Below are 18,184 nucleotides of genomic sequence, written 5' to 3' on the forward strand. Positions count from 1 at the left end.
TTAAAGCAACACATAAGCCCCCTTGTTTGGCCAAAATATAATCAAGAGCCATGTCATGTTTCAGCAACGTCAATCGGTGACTTCTCTGAGTGTTTGACAAAAATTCGAAACCTCTTATGGTTTCGTTCGCAAAGCCTTGCAAGGTGTAGGTAATGTTGTCGATGTGATCTGCCAAGAATGTCACCCCATACCATGGAAATAATCCTATTCCCCACTTTTCTCCTAAGCTTATTCTCCAATGGTAGGACTCCAGTTTGTGAAACTGTGCCAACTCACGTTTTCTCCTACTACGTGAAGCGACATCAGATTGAGCCTCATCTGGCCCTACTCCCTTCTGGATAGTAAGAACCTCATATGGAAGTTTCAACAGTGACATATAACAGCATCCTGTCCACCCATATGGTAGAAATATGTATGCCTTATTACCACAGACCCACCAAATATCCTTGAAATTTCCTATAGTCACATTCCCCGGCAATATCTGGTTATGTACCCTTAAAATTGTCTTCTTTTTGTGTTGTGGTACCTGAAAAGATGCTTCATACGAATCATTACTATTCCCACGTTCCATTTTACCCAAGTCCATCATATATTTATCACACTCTGATAACCCCATAAACATTCCCGGCCCTCCATGAGTTGTATTTGAACAAAAACAGCTGGTAGCTCCCACTGCTGTCACCTCCATTATATCAGGGATCGCTGTTCTGATATCTTCATGCTGATCAAGTACATTTACATATGGTAATTCCCTTAACCAAGAACAAGGAAATCTAGGCCTAAACAGATGCACTGACCAAGACATCAGTATATCTCCTGCTGACTGCTGGTGATACAACAGCCATGATAATGCATAACTTTGACACCTAGTGGTTAGTGGTTCTGGTAGAGTCTCTAAAATCGAAGGCCATGTGTTCGGCGATAGGATTTTCACCAGACACGGACCATCCTTTTTCACAACCGATCTTACGGAGTGGGTTACTTGCTGGAACCATAAGTTCCTACCTGCCCATTGGTCTGCGATCTGTAACACTGAAGGATCAAACCCAAATGCCTTCCATTTAGTATTTCTCTTTTGTATTGTATGGTATTGATCCATCATGTACTCTGGTATCTGATCAGAGTCAACAAAGTTATTATCTATGTTTAAAATAGTCCTCTGAGCTGTCATAGATGCCTCTACATACTTCTCTTCTATCCTCTGTTCTCTAACTTCAACAATGTCCTTATTGCTGTTCACGCTAGGCTCTATTTTTGACATTTGCTTCTGGGTTACATTAATCACATCCTTAAAGGTCCAAGATGTCATATTAGATGTCTGCGTTGTATTTACAAATGTCGTAGATGCCACGGATGTCGTCGCTGTTGTAGCATTCATCCCCTTTGAAGTCATAACTAGAGTAGTAGCCTGAGTAGGTGTATGAACATTCTTGGTTGTTTCCGGAACTAACGTAACAAGCTTTATCTGTGTACTAATCAACTTTGGAGTGGTTACTGTAGTAAATTGTTTCTGAACTTCTTTAGTACTCATAGACGTTCCAAGATGTCTCAACTCTTTTATCAGGAGTGACACTCTACGAGTCACACGACCTTTGATCCAATAATTTTGATATGGAACAAATTTAAACTCCGGTTCTTCATAAGAACACATGTATTCTCCTTCGTCTTCCCGAGTAACGTTACGCAGGACAAGGGAACAATCATCTTTAATTTTCATCCATCTAACCTCATTAAACAGAATATACTTCCTCTGATCACGAGGCACAATGTCATCTTCAGGTCTTGTCAACAACAAAGCTTCACCACGACTATTTTCCCATTTGGGAAGCAAGTTACCTCCATTATTCCATCTCCCACATTGACAAGGAAGGTAAACTGTTCCTCCTAACTTAGCTCTGATCACAGTACTCAAAGGAGGTGACGTTATAGATATCACCTGAGGCGCCTTTGTAGTTACATGTGATGCATTCATACTTTCAATAGCCTTTGCCATTGAAGGAGTAGATTTCTCTTCCATTTGTCCAGCTTTCGTCTGGAGAGTTGATGTCATCGTTGTCAATTCTCTTGTTTCCCCAACCTCTTGGGAGTCTATACTCTTATTCCCCCCTAGTATCACTAGAGACACCACGCGAACTCCAAATCCTAACTCGGACCGCTCACTTCCATTATGTCGATCGTAAAAAGAACACCTGTAATCACCTTGATCTTCCTTTTGAGGCTTATATACATAGAGACTACAGTCTCCCTCAACCTTCACTCTCCTTTTGTCATTAATTAATGTATATTTCCCTAAGGGTACTGTCTCTGACAGATCTAGGATCTTACCATGGCTGTCTTTCCACTGAACTCTGAGTTTCCCTTTACCACTATTTTCTTCTGTACACTGACATGGAAGCCGAACTGACTTTCCCAAGGTTACTTCAACCCTGGTTCTAATAACGGTCTGGTTTGACTCTTCTCCTAACTGGTCTCGGGCTCCTTGGTCTAACTGGATCCCTGGGTTGTCCTGCAGCGGATTCACCGCCCTTTGATATCTCTGGCGCTTTGCAGGCAATTGAAATAGGTCCTGCTGGATCTGGGACATGTTGAAAGACAATGGCTCTAAATCTTCTTTCCTGTCCATCAACTGCCGAGTCATTTCTGGCATCATCAGAAATGTGTACAGAAACATCAACATTGTCCACAACCTGGGTGATCTCTCCTTCTGAATTCTGACTCTGGGGATTTTCATGCATCTCCCTCTCTGGTGTGTGTTCTTCCACATTGTCTTCGGGCTCTCTTGAGCCTTCATCATCTTGGATCAGTGAATGTGGCTTAAACCCCTACCTAAACATTAAAGCACTTAGTGAACCCCACTGGACCAAACAGTTCAAACGACAAAGGAATTCTCTGTAACTCCCAAGAAAGGGTCTCCGAACGCCTTCATACACCCACATTCCACCTCCTCTAGGGAATTTTGAGACGAGTGAGGGGGGGGCCCCAAACGCTACCCTTCTTAAACGAAGTTCATTGTGCATTTAACAGTTTATTTATTATATTACGTCCCTTTTAAGAAGAGCTCATGTTTTATTCAAAAAGGGGGAAATGCCCAAATCATAGTTTATTAGTATCTGTTACTCTTTCTGGGAATGTGGGCTTTCATTAGCAGAGTTTAGTTAGATTTTATTTCAACTTTCTCTGAGAAAGGTCACCACGGTAACCGATCTTATTATTATATATGTATTTATCTTAGTATCTATTAGGGTTTTTTTTATTTATTATTATTATTATTATTATTATTTCTATTCTTTTCCGAGTGTCATACGGGTTACAGGATACAGTTACACAACTCCACTTTATTTGTCCTGGTTTATAGTTATTTATCTTATGTGTATGTGTTTATCGTAACCAGGCTCATTTCAGTGGCTCATCATTTCATTCTTTTTACTGTATCTCCCGGAAATCCCTCTTTTGCAGAAAAAACAAGCGTCCACTCCTACCGGCCGTGTCATCACGCCCAACGGCGTGAGTGACAACAGTGATCCAGAGAGGGTGCGCTTCGATCTCTGATCCAGAGAAATTCCCACAATCAACAGCTTATGTTACCCCCACAGAATATACTACGCCCGCCGTGTAATTAGTTTTCTATTTCTGCAGTCACCGGGTGGATCAGTCTGCTCAATTTTTATTTTCTAACTCGTTCAATTCATTAGTCTTCTAACAGAAGCTCATGGTTTATACAATACATCGGGCCACGTATCTATTCTTACAAATTATTAAATGTCCTGTTCTCAAATCACCACCTATATATGGTTATTCAATTATAATGTGTTCTTTCTTTCTTTTAACTTTAACACACCTATTCTCTTCCTATGCATTTTATAGCACACATCTGGAACACATCAGCAGTTAAATATCACACACACACATTCAGCACTCCTACACACACACATCCTCCCCTGCTTCTTCTCATCCCAAAGTAAACACACACACACATTCTCTTCACCAATTTTAGATATCTTCATTCATACAGCATGCTTTCTGCCGCTATTTCCTTACTTTTTCTCATAAAATTGATGCTACCTTTGAAGTGTAAATATTCGATGAGAGGCTGCTTCAGACACCGTTCGTCAACAAATGTCAGAGTGGTAACGGTCAATCGAATTGTGATTCTACACTCTCCAGTTATTAAACTGACCATAAGATGTTGTTCCAGGTTTTAATCGGCCCGTACTACAATGCTCCTACACTTGAGGGCTACTAACCTATCCGATTTGCGGCTGTCATATGATCATTTCCTTTATTTCCTTTATTTCCTTATCTCTTTCTTAACACTCTTTACATTTATTTATTCAAATTACCTGGATCCAGGTTTCCCAATTTTGTCTTTCTAACTTGATTCCAGACGATGTCAGCTATTCTAAACTATTCCTTGTATTTCTCATACTTCTTTTCTTCACTTTATATCTTTTCTCTATTCATTCCCCCTTTTTCATTAAATTTAGCACGGAGCCTCACTTTAAACATCAAATCAACAGGACATGTCCATAACAAGAAGGTTCTTAATTTACGGTGTGGCCAAACAACTCCACATAACAGCCCCAATTTATGACCAGCATTCAATCGAGTGAGCTCACCGTCTGTGAAGTTGTAGCAGTAAACCGCTGAGGCCACCTCCGATCCTGTCCCGTGACGCCAAAGTTTGTCGTATCTTTCCTGCGACAGCGCTGTTGAAGTGATGAGAAAGGATGCTCTGCGGACACTGTTCTTGCTGGTATAATAGAGTTTATTACAAACAAGCAACAAATGTCATAACGAACGTCTAGAGCGTCCGGAGGTCTCAAGTCAAATCTGAAAGTCCTGCATTTCGGGGCTCTCGCGCCTCCTTGTAATATGTACATGTCATGCTACATCTTGAGCTGAGCGCATGACCACGAATGGCTCCTTTGTCCTACATGTATATCCTCCAGCCCCCGGTCATATCATATGATCATATGTCTCCACGCATGCTTCTTACTCATAAGTTTACAATTAGGGGTCTCACTGTTTTGTGCAAGACTTGAAAATATACCACATCTCCCTTCAATGAAACTCCTCCATGTCACTCCTCCATGTCACTCCTCTATGTCACTCCATGTTGAGCCTCCATGTCGCCCTTCAATGTCACTCCTCAATATCACTCCTATATGTTGAGCCTCCGTGTTGCTTCTCCATGTCACTCCTCCATGTCACTCCTCCTTCTCACTCCTCTATGTCACTCCTCCATGTCACTCCTCCTTCATGTCATTCCTCCATGTCACTCCTCCATTTTGCTCCTCCATATCGCTCCTCCATAGCACTCCTCCATGTCACTCCTCCATGAAGCTCCTCCATGTCACTCCTCCATGTCACTCTTCCTTGCTCCTCAATATCACTCCTCCATGTCACTCTTCCATGTCACATCTCCATATCACTTCTCCATATCACTACTCCATGTCACTCCTCCATGTCGATCGTCCATGTCGATCGTCCATGTCACTCCTACATGTCACTCCTCCATGTCACTCCTTCATGAAGCTCCTCTATGTCACTCTTCCTTGCTCATCAATGTCACTACTCCATGTCACACCTCTATTTCAATCCTCCTTGTCACTCCTCCATCTCGCTCCTCCACATCACTCCTCTATTTCACTCCTCCATGTCACTCCTCCTTCATGTCATTCCTCCATGTCACTCCTCCATTTTGCTCCTCCATATCGCTCCTCCATGTCGCTCCTCCATGTCACTCCTCCTTCTCATTCCTCAATGTCGCTCATCCACATCACTCCTCTATATCACTCCTCAATGTTACGCCTCCATATCACTCCTCCATGTCACTTCTTCATGTCTTCCATGTCACTCCTCCAAGTCTCTCATCTATGTTGCTCCTCCATGTCACTCCTCCATGTCACTCTTCCATGTCGCTCCTCTATGTCACTCCTCCATGTCACTCCTTCTTGCTTTTCCACGTCGCTCCTCCATGTCACTCCTTCATGTCACTCCTCCATTTCGCTCATCCATATCGCTCCTCCATGTCGCTCCTCCATGTCACTCCTCTATGTCACTCCTCCATGTTGAGTCTCCATGTCCGCCCTTCAGTGTCACTCCTCAATATAACTCCTACATGTTGAACCTCCGTGTTGCTCCTCAATATGAATTCTCCATGTAATTTCTCCATGTCGCTCCTCCACGTTAATCCTCTACGTCACTCCTCTATGTCACTCCTCTAGGTAACTCCTCTATGTCGATCCTCCATGTCACTCCTCCATGTCATTCCTACATGGAACTCCTCCATGTCACTCCTCCATGAAGCTCCTCCATGTCACTCCTCCATGTCACTCTTCCTTGCTCCTCAATATCACTCCTCATGTCACTCCTCTATGTCACTCCTCCATGTCACATCTCCATATCACTCCAACTTCTCACTCCTCCATGTCAACCCTCCATGTCACTCCTCCTCGTCAATCCTCCATGTCGCTCCTCCACATCACTCCTCTATGTCACTCCTCCATGTCGATCCTCCATGTCACTCCTCCATGTCAATGCTCTATTTCACTCCTCCATATCACGTCACTCCTCTATGTCACTCCTCCATTTCGATTTTTCAATTTCACTCAACCATGTCACTCCCCCATGTCGATTATCTATGTTGCTCCTCCATGTCACTCCTCCTTGTCACTATTTCTTGCACATCCATTTCACTCCTCTATGTCATCCCTTCATGTAACTCCTCAATATGACTCCTACATGTTGAGCCTCCATGTCGCTCCTCTATGTCACTCCTCCATGTCGATCCTCCATGTAAATCCTCCATGTCAATCCTACATGTCACTCCTACATATCACTTCAACATGTCACTCCTCCATGTCACTCCTCCATGTCACTCTTCCTTGCTCCTCAATGTCACTCCTCTATGTCACTCCTCCATGTCGCTCCTCCACATCACTCCTCTATGTCACTTCTCCATGTTGAGCCTCCATGTTGCCCTTCAATGATACTCCTCCATGTCACTCCTCCATGTCACTCCTCTATGTCACTCCTCCATGTTGAGCCTCCATGTCGCCCTTCAATGTCACTCCTCAATATAACTCCTATATCTTGAGCCTCCGTGTTGCTTCTCCATGTCACTCCTCCATGACGATCCTTAAATTCACTCCTCCATGTCCGTCTTCAATGTCAATACTCCTTGTCAATCCTCCATGTCACTCCTCCATGTCACTCCTCCATAAAGCTCCTACATGTCACTCCTCCATATCACTCTTCCTTGCTCCTCAATGTCACTCCTCCATGTCACTCCTCTATGTCACTCCTCCATGTCACTCCTCCATGTCACTCCTCCATATCACTACTCCATCTCACTCCTCCATGTCGATCCCCCATGTCACTGCAAAATGTCACTCCTCCATGTCTATCTTCCATGTCGATCCTCCATGTCACTCCTCCATGTCACTCCTCCATGTCACTCCTCCATGTCACTCCTCCATGAAGCTCCTACATGTCACTCCTCCATGTCACTCTTCCTTGCTCCTTAATGTCACTCCTCCATGTCACTCCTCTATGTCACTCCTCCATGTCACTCCTCCATGTCACTCCTCCTTCTCACTCCTCCATGTCGATCCTCCATGTCACTCCTCCTTCATGTCACTCCTCCATGTCACTCCTCCATTTCGCTCCTCCATATCGCTCCTCCATGTCGCTCCTCCATGTCACTCCTCCATGTCAATCCTCCATGTCACTACTCCATGTCACTCCTCCATGTCGATCCTCCATGTCACTCCTAAATGTCACTCCTCAATGTCACTCCTCCATGTCACTCCTCCATGTCACTCCTCCATGAAGCTCCTACATGTCACTCCTCCATGTCACTCTTCCTTGCTCCTTAATGTCACTCCTCCATGTCACTCCTCCATGTCACTCCTCCTTCTCACTCCTCCATGTCAATCCTCCATGTCACTACTCCATGTCACTCCTCCATGTCGATCCTCCATGTCACTCCTAAATGTCACTCCTCAATGTCACTCCTCCATGTCACTCCTCTGTCACTCCTCCATATTGTTCCTCCATGTAACTCCTAAATGTTGCTCCTCCACATCACTCCTCCATGTCACTCCTCCTTCTCACTACTCCATGTCACTCCACCATTTCAATCCTCCATGTCATTCCTCCATGTCACTCTTCCATGTCTCTCATCCATGTCGCTCCCCCATGTCACTCCTACATGTCACTCTTCCATGTCACTCCGCCATTTCAATCCTCCATGTCATTCCTCCATGTCACTCCTCCATGTCACTCCTCCATGTCACTCCTCCATGTCACTCTTCCTTGCTCCTCAATGTCACTCCTCCATGTCACTCCTCTATGTCACTCCTCCATATCGCTCTTCCAGGTAACTCCTCCATGTCAATCCTCCATATCGCTCCTCCAGGTAACTCCTCAATGTCGCTCCTCCACATCACTCCTCTGTCACTCCTCCATGTCACTCCTCATTCTAACTCCTCCATGTCACTCCACCATTTCAATCCTCGATGTCATTCCTCCATTTCACTCCTCCATGTCGCTCCTCCATTTCGCTCCTCCATATTGCTCCTCAATGCCGCTTCTCCATGTCACTCCTCCATGTCACTCCTCTATGTCAATCCTCCATGTCACTCCTCCATGTCACTCCTCCTTCTCACTCCTCCATGTCACCCCTTCATGTTACTCAATGAAACTCCTCCATGTCGATCCGTAATATCACTCCTCCATATCACTCCTCGATATTTCTTCTTCATGTCTTTCATGTCACTCCATGTCTCTCATGAATGTCGCTCCTCCATGTCACTCCTGCGTGTAACTCCTCCATGTTTATCCCCCATGTCATTCCTCCATGTCGATCCTCCATGTCACTCCTCCATGTCGCTCCTCCATGTCACTCCTCCCTGTTGATCCTCCACGTCACTCCTCCATGTCATTCCTTCTTGCTGCTCCACGTCGCTCCTCCGTTTCACTCCTCCTTGATGCTCCATGTCGCTCCTCCATGTCACTCCTCTATATCACTCCATTATTTCGCTCCTCCAACTCACTCCTCTATGTCACTCCATTTCACACCTTAATATCACTTCACTCCTCTATGTCACTCCACCATTTCGATTTTCCATTTCACTCTACCATGTCACTCCCCCATTTCGATCATCCATGTCGCTCCTCCATGTCACTCCATCATGTGGCTCCTCAACGTCACTCCTCTGCGTCACTGCTCCATGTCAATCCTCCATGTCACTCCTCCATGTCGATCCTCCATGTCACTCCTACATGTCACTCCTGCATATCACTCCCCAATATCACTCCTACATGTTGAGCCTCCATGTCGCTCCTTAATGTCACTCCTCCATTTCACTCCTCAATATTACGTCACTCCACTATGTCACTCATTCATGTTACCTCTCCATGTCACTCCTCCTTCTCACTCCTCTATGTCACCCCTCCATGTCACTTCTCAATAAAACTTCTCTATGTCACTCCTCCATGTCGCTCCTCCTCGTCACTCCTTCATGTCACTCTTCCATGTCTATCATCCATGTCGCTCCCCCTTGTCACTCCTACATGTCACTCCTCCATAACACTCCTCCATGTCACCCCTCCATGTCACTCCTCCATGTCACTCCTTCTTGCTGCTCCATGTCGCTCCTCCATGTCACTCCTCCATGTCACCTCTCCATGTCACTCCTCCTTCTCACTCCTCCATGTCACTCCTCTTTGTCACTCCTCCATGTCGCTCCTCCACATCACTCCTCTATGTCACTCCTCCATGTCACTCCTCCATGTCACTCCTCAATAACGATCCTCCATGTCACTCCTCCATATCACTCCTTCTTGCTGCTCCACGTCGCTCCTCCATGTTACTGCTCTATGTCACTCCTCCATGTCACTCCTTCTTCTCACTCCTCCATGTCACTCTGCCATTTCCATCCTCCATGTCGATTCTCCATATCGCTCCTCCATATCACTCGTCCTTGTCACTTTTTCTCTCCCCCATGTCACTCCTCTATGTCACTCCTCCATGTCACTCCTTCTTGCTGCTCCACGTCGCTCCTCCATGTCACTCCTTCTTGCTGCTCCATGTCGCTCATCCATGTCACTCCTCTATATCACTCCTCTATTTCGCTCCTCCAACTCACTCCTCAATGTCACTCTTCCATGTCACTCCTCCATGTCGCTCCTCCATGTCTCTCCTCCATGTCACTCCTCCATGTAGATCCTCCATGTCACTCCCCCATGTCACTATTATATGTCGCTTCTCCATATCTTCCACGTAACTCCGCCATTTCAATCCTCCATGTCACTCCTACATGTCACTCCTCCATGTCACTCTTCCTTGCTCCTCAATGTCACTCCTTCATGTCACTCCTCCATGTCAGTCCTCCATGTCACCCCTCCATGTCACTTCTCCATGTTATTCCTTCTTGCTGCTCCACGTCGCTCCTCCATGTCACTCCTCTACATCACTCCTCTATGTCACTCCTCCATGTCACTCCTCCTTCCCACTCCTCCATGTCACTCCTCTACATCACTCCTCCATGTCATTCCTCCATGTCACTCCTTCATGTCACTCCTCCATGTCACTACTACATGTCCCTCCTCCATGTCAGTCCACCATGTCACCCCTCCATGTCACTCCTCCATGTCATTCCTTCTTGCTGCTCCACGTCGCTCCTCCATGTCACTCCTCTACATCACTCCTCTATGTCACTCCTCCATTTCACTCCTCCATGTCACTCTTCATTCTCACTTCTCCATGTCACTCCGCCATTTCAATCCTCCATGTCATTCTTCCATGTCACTCCTCCATGAGACTCCTCCATGTCAATCCGCAATGTCCTTCTCATCACTCCTCTATGTCACTACTTCATGTCACTCTTCCATGTCTATCATCCATGTCGCTCCACCATGTCACTCCTACATGTCACTCCAGAATATCAACCCTCCATTTCCCTCCACCATGTCACTCCCCCATGTCACTCCTTCTTGCTGCTCCACGTCGCTCCTCCATGTCACTCCTTCTTGCTGCTCCACATCGCTCCTCCATGTCACTCCTCTACATCACTCCTCTATGTCAATCCTCCATGTCATTCCTCCATGTCACTCCTCCATGTCACTCCTCCATGTCACTCTTCCTTGCTCCTCAATGTCACTCCTCCATGTCACTCCTCAATGTCACTCCTCCATGTCACTCCTCTATGTCACTCATCCATATCGCTCCTCCATGTAACTCCTCCATGTCGCTCCTCCACATCACTCCTCCATGTCACTCCTCTATGTCACTCCTCCTTCTCACTCCTCCATGTCACTCCGCCATTTCAATCCTCCATGTCGATCCTCCAATTCGCTCCTCCATGTCACTATTATATGTCACTTCTCCTTATCTTCCATGTAACTCCGCCATGTCACTCCTCTATATCACTCCTCTATTTCGCTCCTCCAACTCACTCCTCAATGTCACTCCTCCATGTCACTCCTCCATGTCGCTCCTCCATGTCTCTCCTCCATGTAACTCCTCCATGTCAATCCTCCATGTCACTCCCCCATGTCACTCCTACTTGTAAGCAAGAAGGAGTGACACGGAGGAGCGACGTCGAGCAGCAAGAAGGAGTGACATGGAGGAGTGACATAGAGGAGTGACATGGGGCGCAAGAAAGAGTGACAAGGATGAGTGATATAGAGGAGCGATATGGAGGATCGACATGGAGGATTGAAATGGTGGAGTGACATGGAGGAGTGAGAAGGAGGAGTGACATAGAGGAGTGATGTAGAGGAGTGAAATGGAGGAGCGACGTGGAGCAGCAAGAAGGAGTGACATGGAGGATCGACATTGAGGAGTGACATGGAGGAGTGAGAAGGAGGAGTGACATGGAGGAGTGACATGGAGGAGTGAAATAGAGGAGTGATGTAGAGGAGTGACATGGAGGAGCAAGGAAGAGTGACATGGAGGAGTGACATAGAGTAGTGATGTAGAGGAGTGACATGGAGGAGCAAGGAAGAGTGACATGGAGGAGTGACATAGAGTAGTGATGTAGAGGAGTGACATGGAGGAGCGATGTGGAGCAGCAAGAAGGAGTGACATGGAGGAGTGACATGGAGGATCGACATGGAGGAGTGACAGGGAGGAGTGACATGGAGGAGTGACTTAGAGGAGTGATGTGGAGGAGCGACATGGAGGAGTGACATGGAGGGGTTAGGGTTAGGGTTAGGGTTAGGGTTAGGGGTTAGGGTTAGGGTTAGGGTTAGGGGTTAGGGTTAGGGTTAGGGTTAGGGTTAGGGTTAGGGTTAGGTAAGGGCATGATAACCACGATGATCAAATTGATCATCCTTGATCATCCTCATTAACTCTTTGTGTGAACATGACAGAGCGATGAGACCTTGACGTACCCCCCCATTTTCGGGTTCGTTCTTTCCACTGATAGCACTGACAAGTCTGTGCGACTTTCGGTTGCGAAGTTACGCAACTTTTTTATATCAAAAAATTGATATCTCTGGAACGGAAGGTCGTAGAGACTCACAACCACGACAGGCGTGTTCAGCGTGGTCGAATTATGTCAGACAGAGCACGTTTCCAAGTGTCTACGACGTTCGGTTCAGGAGATATTCGAGAAAAACGTTCGGCTAGGGTTAGGGTTAGGGTTAGGCTTAGGTAAGGGCATGATAACCACGATGATCAAATTGATCATCCTTGATCATCCTCATTAACTCTTTGTGTGAACATGACAGAGCGATGAGACCTTGACGTACCCCCCCATTTTCGGGTTCGTTCTTTCCACTGATAGCACTGACAAGTCTGTGCGACTTTCGGTTGCGAAGTTACGCAACTTTTTTATATCAAAAAATTGATATCTCTGGAACGGAAGGTCGTAGAGACTCACAACCATGACAGGCGTGTTCAGCGTGGTCGAATTATGTCAGACAGAGCACGTTTCCAAGTGTCTACGACGTTCGGTTCAGGAGATATTCGAGAAAAACGTTCGGCTAGGGTTAGGGTTAGGGTTAGGCTTAGGTAAGGGCATGATAACCACGATGATCAAATTGATCATCCTTGATCATCCTCATTAACTCTTTGTGTGAACATGACAGAGCGATGAGACCTTGACGTACCCCCCCATTTTCGGGTTCGTTCTTTCCACTGATAGCACTGACAAGTCTGTGCGACTTTCGGTTGCGAAGTTACGCAACTTTTTTATATCAAAAAATTGATATCTCTGGAACGGAAGGTCGTAGAGACTCACAACCACGACAGGCGTGTTCAGCGTGGTCGAATTATGTCAGACAGAGCACGTTTCCAAGTGTCTACGACGTTCGGTTCAGGAGATATTCGAGAAAAACGTTCGGCTAGGGTTAGGGTTAGGGTTAGGGTTAGGTAAGGGCATGATAACCACGATGATCAAATTGATCATCCTTGATCATCCTCATTAACTCTTTGTGTGAACATGACAGAGCGATGAGACCTTGACGTACCCCCCCATTTTAGGGTTCGTTCTTTCCACTGATAGCATTGACAAGTCTGTGCGACTTTCGGTTGCGAAGTTACGCAACTTTTTTATATCAAAAAATTGATATCTCTGGAACGGAAGGTCGTAGAGACTCACAACCACGACAGGCGTGTTCAGCGTGGTCGAATTATGTCAGACAGAGCACGTTTCCAAGTGTCTACGACGTTCGGTTCAAGAGATATTCGAGAAAAACGTTCGGCTAGGGTTAGGGTTAGGGTTAGGGTTAGGGTTAGGGTTAGGGTTAGGGTAGGGTTAGGGTTAGGGTTAGGGTTAGGTTTGGGTTATGGTTGGGGTTGATAGATCCGGTGGAGGTTTGTTTGCACTGGCCTAAAGATCTGTATGTAAGTGTGTGTGGCTGTATGATGCTTTATGTGTGAGCTGGTTCCTGTTCCTGTCGGGATGGATGGGTGAGGTGGTCGGAGCAGCTCTCCGCCCCGGGAGGCCCGGGTTCGACTCCCAGACGAGGCGGAGGACCAGGATGTGGTCCCCAAGCGGACGGGGAGCCAATGCTTTTTTGGTGGGACAAGGAGAGAAGGCAAGGTAATAACTGCACAGGTCCTGAAAGGTCAATAATAAAAGAATAAATAAATCAATAAAAGAAAATAAATAGAAGGACAGTGCTTAAAAGGCTCCATGGCGGATAAGTAAAATATATGTGGAAGGTCAAGGTAAACATATATCACACATAAATGTATAAAAAACATAATCACACACATAGAGTATCTTAATTTAGAATAAAAGCACTAAAAGGAATAAGAAAAAATAAAAAGGACCTGTGCAGTGTCAAGATAAAAGTATATTTTTTATTATTATTGTTTGATTTGTAGTCTTCTCTGGAGGAGGGTCCCAGGTAACACTGTTGGGAAGGAAAATGGGTGAAACAGATGAGGTTGGAGAGGGAAGGATTAGGTTTGGGGAAGGAAAGGAGATGGAGGATGAGGGGTGGAGAGGGGAAGGGGAAGGAGGTAGAACAGTGGGATTCGGGTTGAGGGGGTCAGGGAAGGAAGGAGAGGGTCAGAAGGGTTGGGGTTAGGGTAAGGGGTAGTGGGGGTCAGGGATTGGAGGTAAGTGGGGAGGGGACAGATGGGTTAGGGTAAGGAATGAGGTTGAGGGGAAGGGATCGGGTTAGGGTTAAGGTCAGGGTAAGGTATGGGGTTAGGATTAGGGGTTAGGGTTAGGGGTAGGGGTTAGGGTTAGGGTAAGAGGGTGGGTGGAGGTTAGGGTAAGAAGGTTGAGTCAGGGTAAGGTTAGGGGGTTGGGGTTCAAGTAGGGGGTTAGGGTTAGGGTAAGAAGGTAGGGTCAGGGTAAGGTTAGGGGGTTAGGGGTTCAAGTAGGAGGTAAGGGTTAGGGGGGTAGGGTTAGGGTTAGGATGAGAGGGTGGGTAAGGGTTAAGGTTAGGAATTAAATGATGAGGAACTGACGCCACTGTCTGAGGATGAGCTTGGCTGTGGTAGGCGTCCAGATGAGATTATTGGGTTCCGTTATGAAGTCCTGGGGTGGGATTGCAGGGATATGTTGAAGAGTGCTGATGACCTTGTTAATGTATTTGAGGGTGCACCTGTGTTCGGGGCTGAGGTTTGGGGAGAAGTTGATGAGGGGTACATATATTTCAGCATTGGGGAAGGCGACATATGCATGTCTCAGCATGGCTTTTAGTTGTTTGCCGGCGTCCTTGGGGTCCTGGAACCTGTCATTAAAGCCAACTGCGAGGATGATGGTTGCAGTGGTGGGGTTGGGTGCTGTCCTTTTAAAAAGCTTATGGAAGTGCCGGAAGTTGGCATAGGGGTAGCTGTCGAGTTGTAGATCCAGGTTTGAGTGAGATGGGAATTTACTGATGTGGGCGTCGCCCAATACCACATATTGCGTCCGTGTTGTAATGGTCCATTTCTCGGGTCCGTTGTCGTGGCAGGTGGGTTTACAGGGGCCTGGGGAGTAGCTTCTGTCGTGGTCGAAGGAAGGGGTGTAGGTGAAGAGTTCTTGGGTGTTGGATTCCAGACCTGTGGTAGCGCTGGCTTCCAGAGAGGCCAAGGCAGGCGGCGCGACCCCAAAAGAGTGCTGAGTGGAGGGCTCAGATAGGGCTTTCAAAGTGGCAGTGTTAGCCTTTGGAGTCCCAATCATCATGGGTGTAGCCTCCTGCAGCTGCTCAATTGGGGCCCGCCGCCCGACAAGGCCAGTCCGGTCACCAGCGCCACCTGTGGGTGTGAGAGGGAGAGGAGAGATGGTGTCAATGGTTATAACTGCAAGGTTGTGCTTACTGTGAATGGTGGGGGATGTTATTATATCCAGGCTAGGGGCCTTGTGGTTAGCAGGGTAGATGGGGCTGATCTGCTGGGTAGTCTGGTCGGGCCCCCAGGAGATCCTCTTGGTCCGCTTTGGAAGTGGAGATGAGGTTTCTGCCGGACCGGGGACCTGTTTGGGTGTCCGGGGCAGTGAAGGGGCAGGTGCTGAGGAGGGAGGGGTCCGTTTGGTAAAGGATATGGTGAGTTGCTTCTGTGGGCGGGGGGCCTGTGGTGGGTCCGGTGGGGGCTGGTTGGGTGCAGGAATGAGTCCTCGAGTTGGTGGTGGGGTAGGGAGCAGGGGTTCCTGGTTAACCTGCTGGTGGTGTCGGGTGATGTGTTGGGATCCAAGGGAAAGGGGGGGCCTGTGCGGGGCCGGCAGGGGTGGGAAGTCCACCTCATCTGAGAGCTCCGGGATCGGGGACAGAGAGCTGTCCGACCTGAGGGTAGACTTGGGAGGGGGTTGAGAGGAGGTGTGTTGTGTGTTGAAGGTGTGTTGTAGTGAATGTATGGTTTCCTGTCTTAATCTGTGGCCATAGCGCTTCCTGGCCCAACCAATGGCTATTTGGAGGGCCAGGGGGTTATGGGTGGTGTTGGTGAGGGTATGTATGGTCGACTGATAGTGTTGTTGTAGGATGATCATATTAGTGTGCATCCAGTTGATAGTGTTGGCCTGAATTTGGCTGCGTGTGTGTTCAGTGGGTGTGGATGGCTTTATGAAAGCTGAGAGTCTATGAACATGCCTCATCATCCCAGGTGGAAATGTTTGTGTAGAAATGGCTGTATCTGCTATGTGTTTGTAGTGTATGGCCTGTATGATTTTGAAATATTGCTTGCTGAGCATTCTGGTGTGTGGATCTGGTGGGTGATTGAGTGTGGATGTATGTTGTGTGTCCATGGTTGTGGCTGTATGTGTGGTAGGATGGTTGACTAGTGTTCTGCGGTGTGGGATGGACATGAGTGGTTGTGGTGTAGTGTGTGCGTGTGTGTGTGAGAGCCGTGCCGACTTACCTCTGCCACTCGAGGGCACATCCTTTCCTCTGTGTAAAAACATTTGTTAATCGTCAAATTGTGTGGGCTCTTACCTAGGGAATGCAGGTGGAGGTCTCTGGCCTGCTGGTCCTTTTGGGTGGGTGCCGAGGTAGGCCTTGAGGAAGTGGCTTGGTGTATCTCCTGGAAGGTAGATGTGGTAGGAGCTTCCCGGTGGGCCTGCTGAGACAGCTTAGAGGAGAGGCTTTCCAAAAAACAGTCTGCAAATTGTTTGTTAGGTGCAGAAGTCCATGTGTTTGGAGAAAATGGAGGCCTGAAAGCTAGGCCAGAGTGCAGCCTGGCAGAGCCCTCCACAGACGGGTTAGGGTTAGGGTTAGGGTTAGGGTTAGGGTTAGGGTTAGGGTTAGGGGTTAGGGTTAGGGTTAGGGTTAGGGTTAGGATTAGGGTTAGGTAAGGGCATGATAACCACGATGATCAAATTGATCATCCTTGATCATCCTCATTAACTCTTTGTGTGAACATGACAGAGCGATGAGACCTTGACGTACCCCCCCATTTTCGGGTTCGTTCTTTCCACTGATAGCACTGACAAGTCTGTGCGACTTTCGGTTGCGAAGTTACGCAACTTTTTTATATCAAAAAATTGATATCTCTGGAACGGAAGGTCGTAGAGACTCACAACCACGACAGGCGTGTTCAGCGTGGTCGAATTATGTCAGACAGAGCACGTTTCCAAGTGTCTACGACGTTCGGTTCAGGAGATATTCGAGAAAAACGTTCGGCTAGGGTTAGGGTTAGGGTTAGGCTTAGGTAAGGGCATGATAACCACGATGATCAAATTGATCATCCTTGATCATCCTCATTAACTCTTTGTGTGAACATGACAGAGCGATGAGACCTTGACGTACCCCCCCATTTTCGGGTTCGTTCTTTCCACTGATAGCACTGACAAGTCTGTGCGACTTTCGGTTGCGAAGTTACGCAACTTTTTTATATCAAAAAATTGATATCTCTGGAACGGAAGGTCGTAGAGACTCACAACCACGACAGGCGTGTTCAGCGTGGTCGAATTATGTCAGACAGAGCACGTTTCCAAGTGTCTACGACGTTCGGTTCAGGAGATATTCGAGAAAAACGTTCGGCTAGGGTTAGGGTTAGGGTTAGGCTTAGGTAAGGGCATGATAACCACGATGATCAAATTGATCATCCTTGATCATCCTCATTAACTCTTTGTGTGAACATGACAGAGCGATGAGACCTTGACGTACCCCCCCATTTTCGGGTTCGTTCTTTCCACTGATAGCACTGACAAGTCTGTGCGACTTTCGGTTGCGAAGTTACGCAACTTTTTTATATCAAAAAATTGATATCTCTGGAACGGAAGGTCGTAGAGACTCACAA

General features: G+C 47.0%; 1 protein-coding gene across 1 annotated transcript; it reads right to left on the reverse strand.

The window, feature by feature from the left end:
* Positions 1-14,868: 14,868 nt before the first annotated feature.
* Positions 14,869-17,136, reverse strand: LOC119476578. Its single transcript, XM_037749964.1, has 2 exons — positions 16,879-17,136; positions 14,869-15,709 (listed from the first exon to the last, which is right to left on the reverse strand). Exon 2 carries the CDS (start codon positions 15,636-15,638, stop codon positions 14,919-14,921), a length of 720 nt encoding a protein of 239 aa, XP_037605892.1. The 5' UTR covers positions 15,639-15,709; positions 16,879-17,136; the 3' UTR covers positions 14,869-14,918.
* Positions 17,137-18,184: the final 1,048 nt, after the last annotated feature.

The sequence above is a fragment of the Sebastes umbrosus genome, chromosome 18 (genome assembly GCF_015220745.1).
Source record: "Sebastes umbrosus isolate fSebUmb1 chromosome 18, fSebUmb1.pri, whole genome shotgun sequence".
NCBI classification, from domain to species: domain Eukaryota; kingdom Metazoa; phylum Chordata; class Actinopteri; order Perciformes; family Sebastidae; genus Sebastes; species Sebastes umbrosus.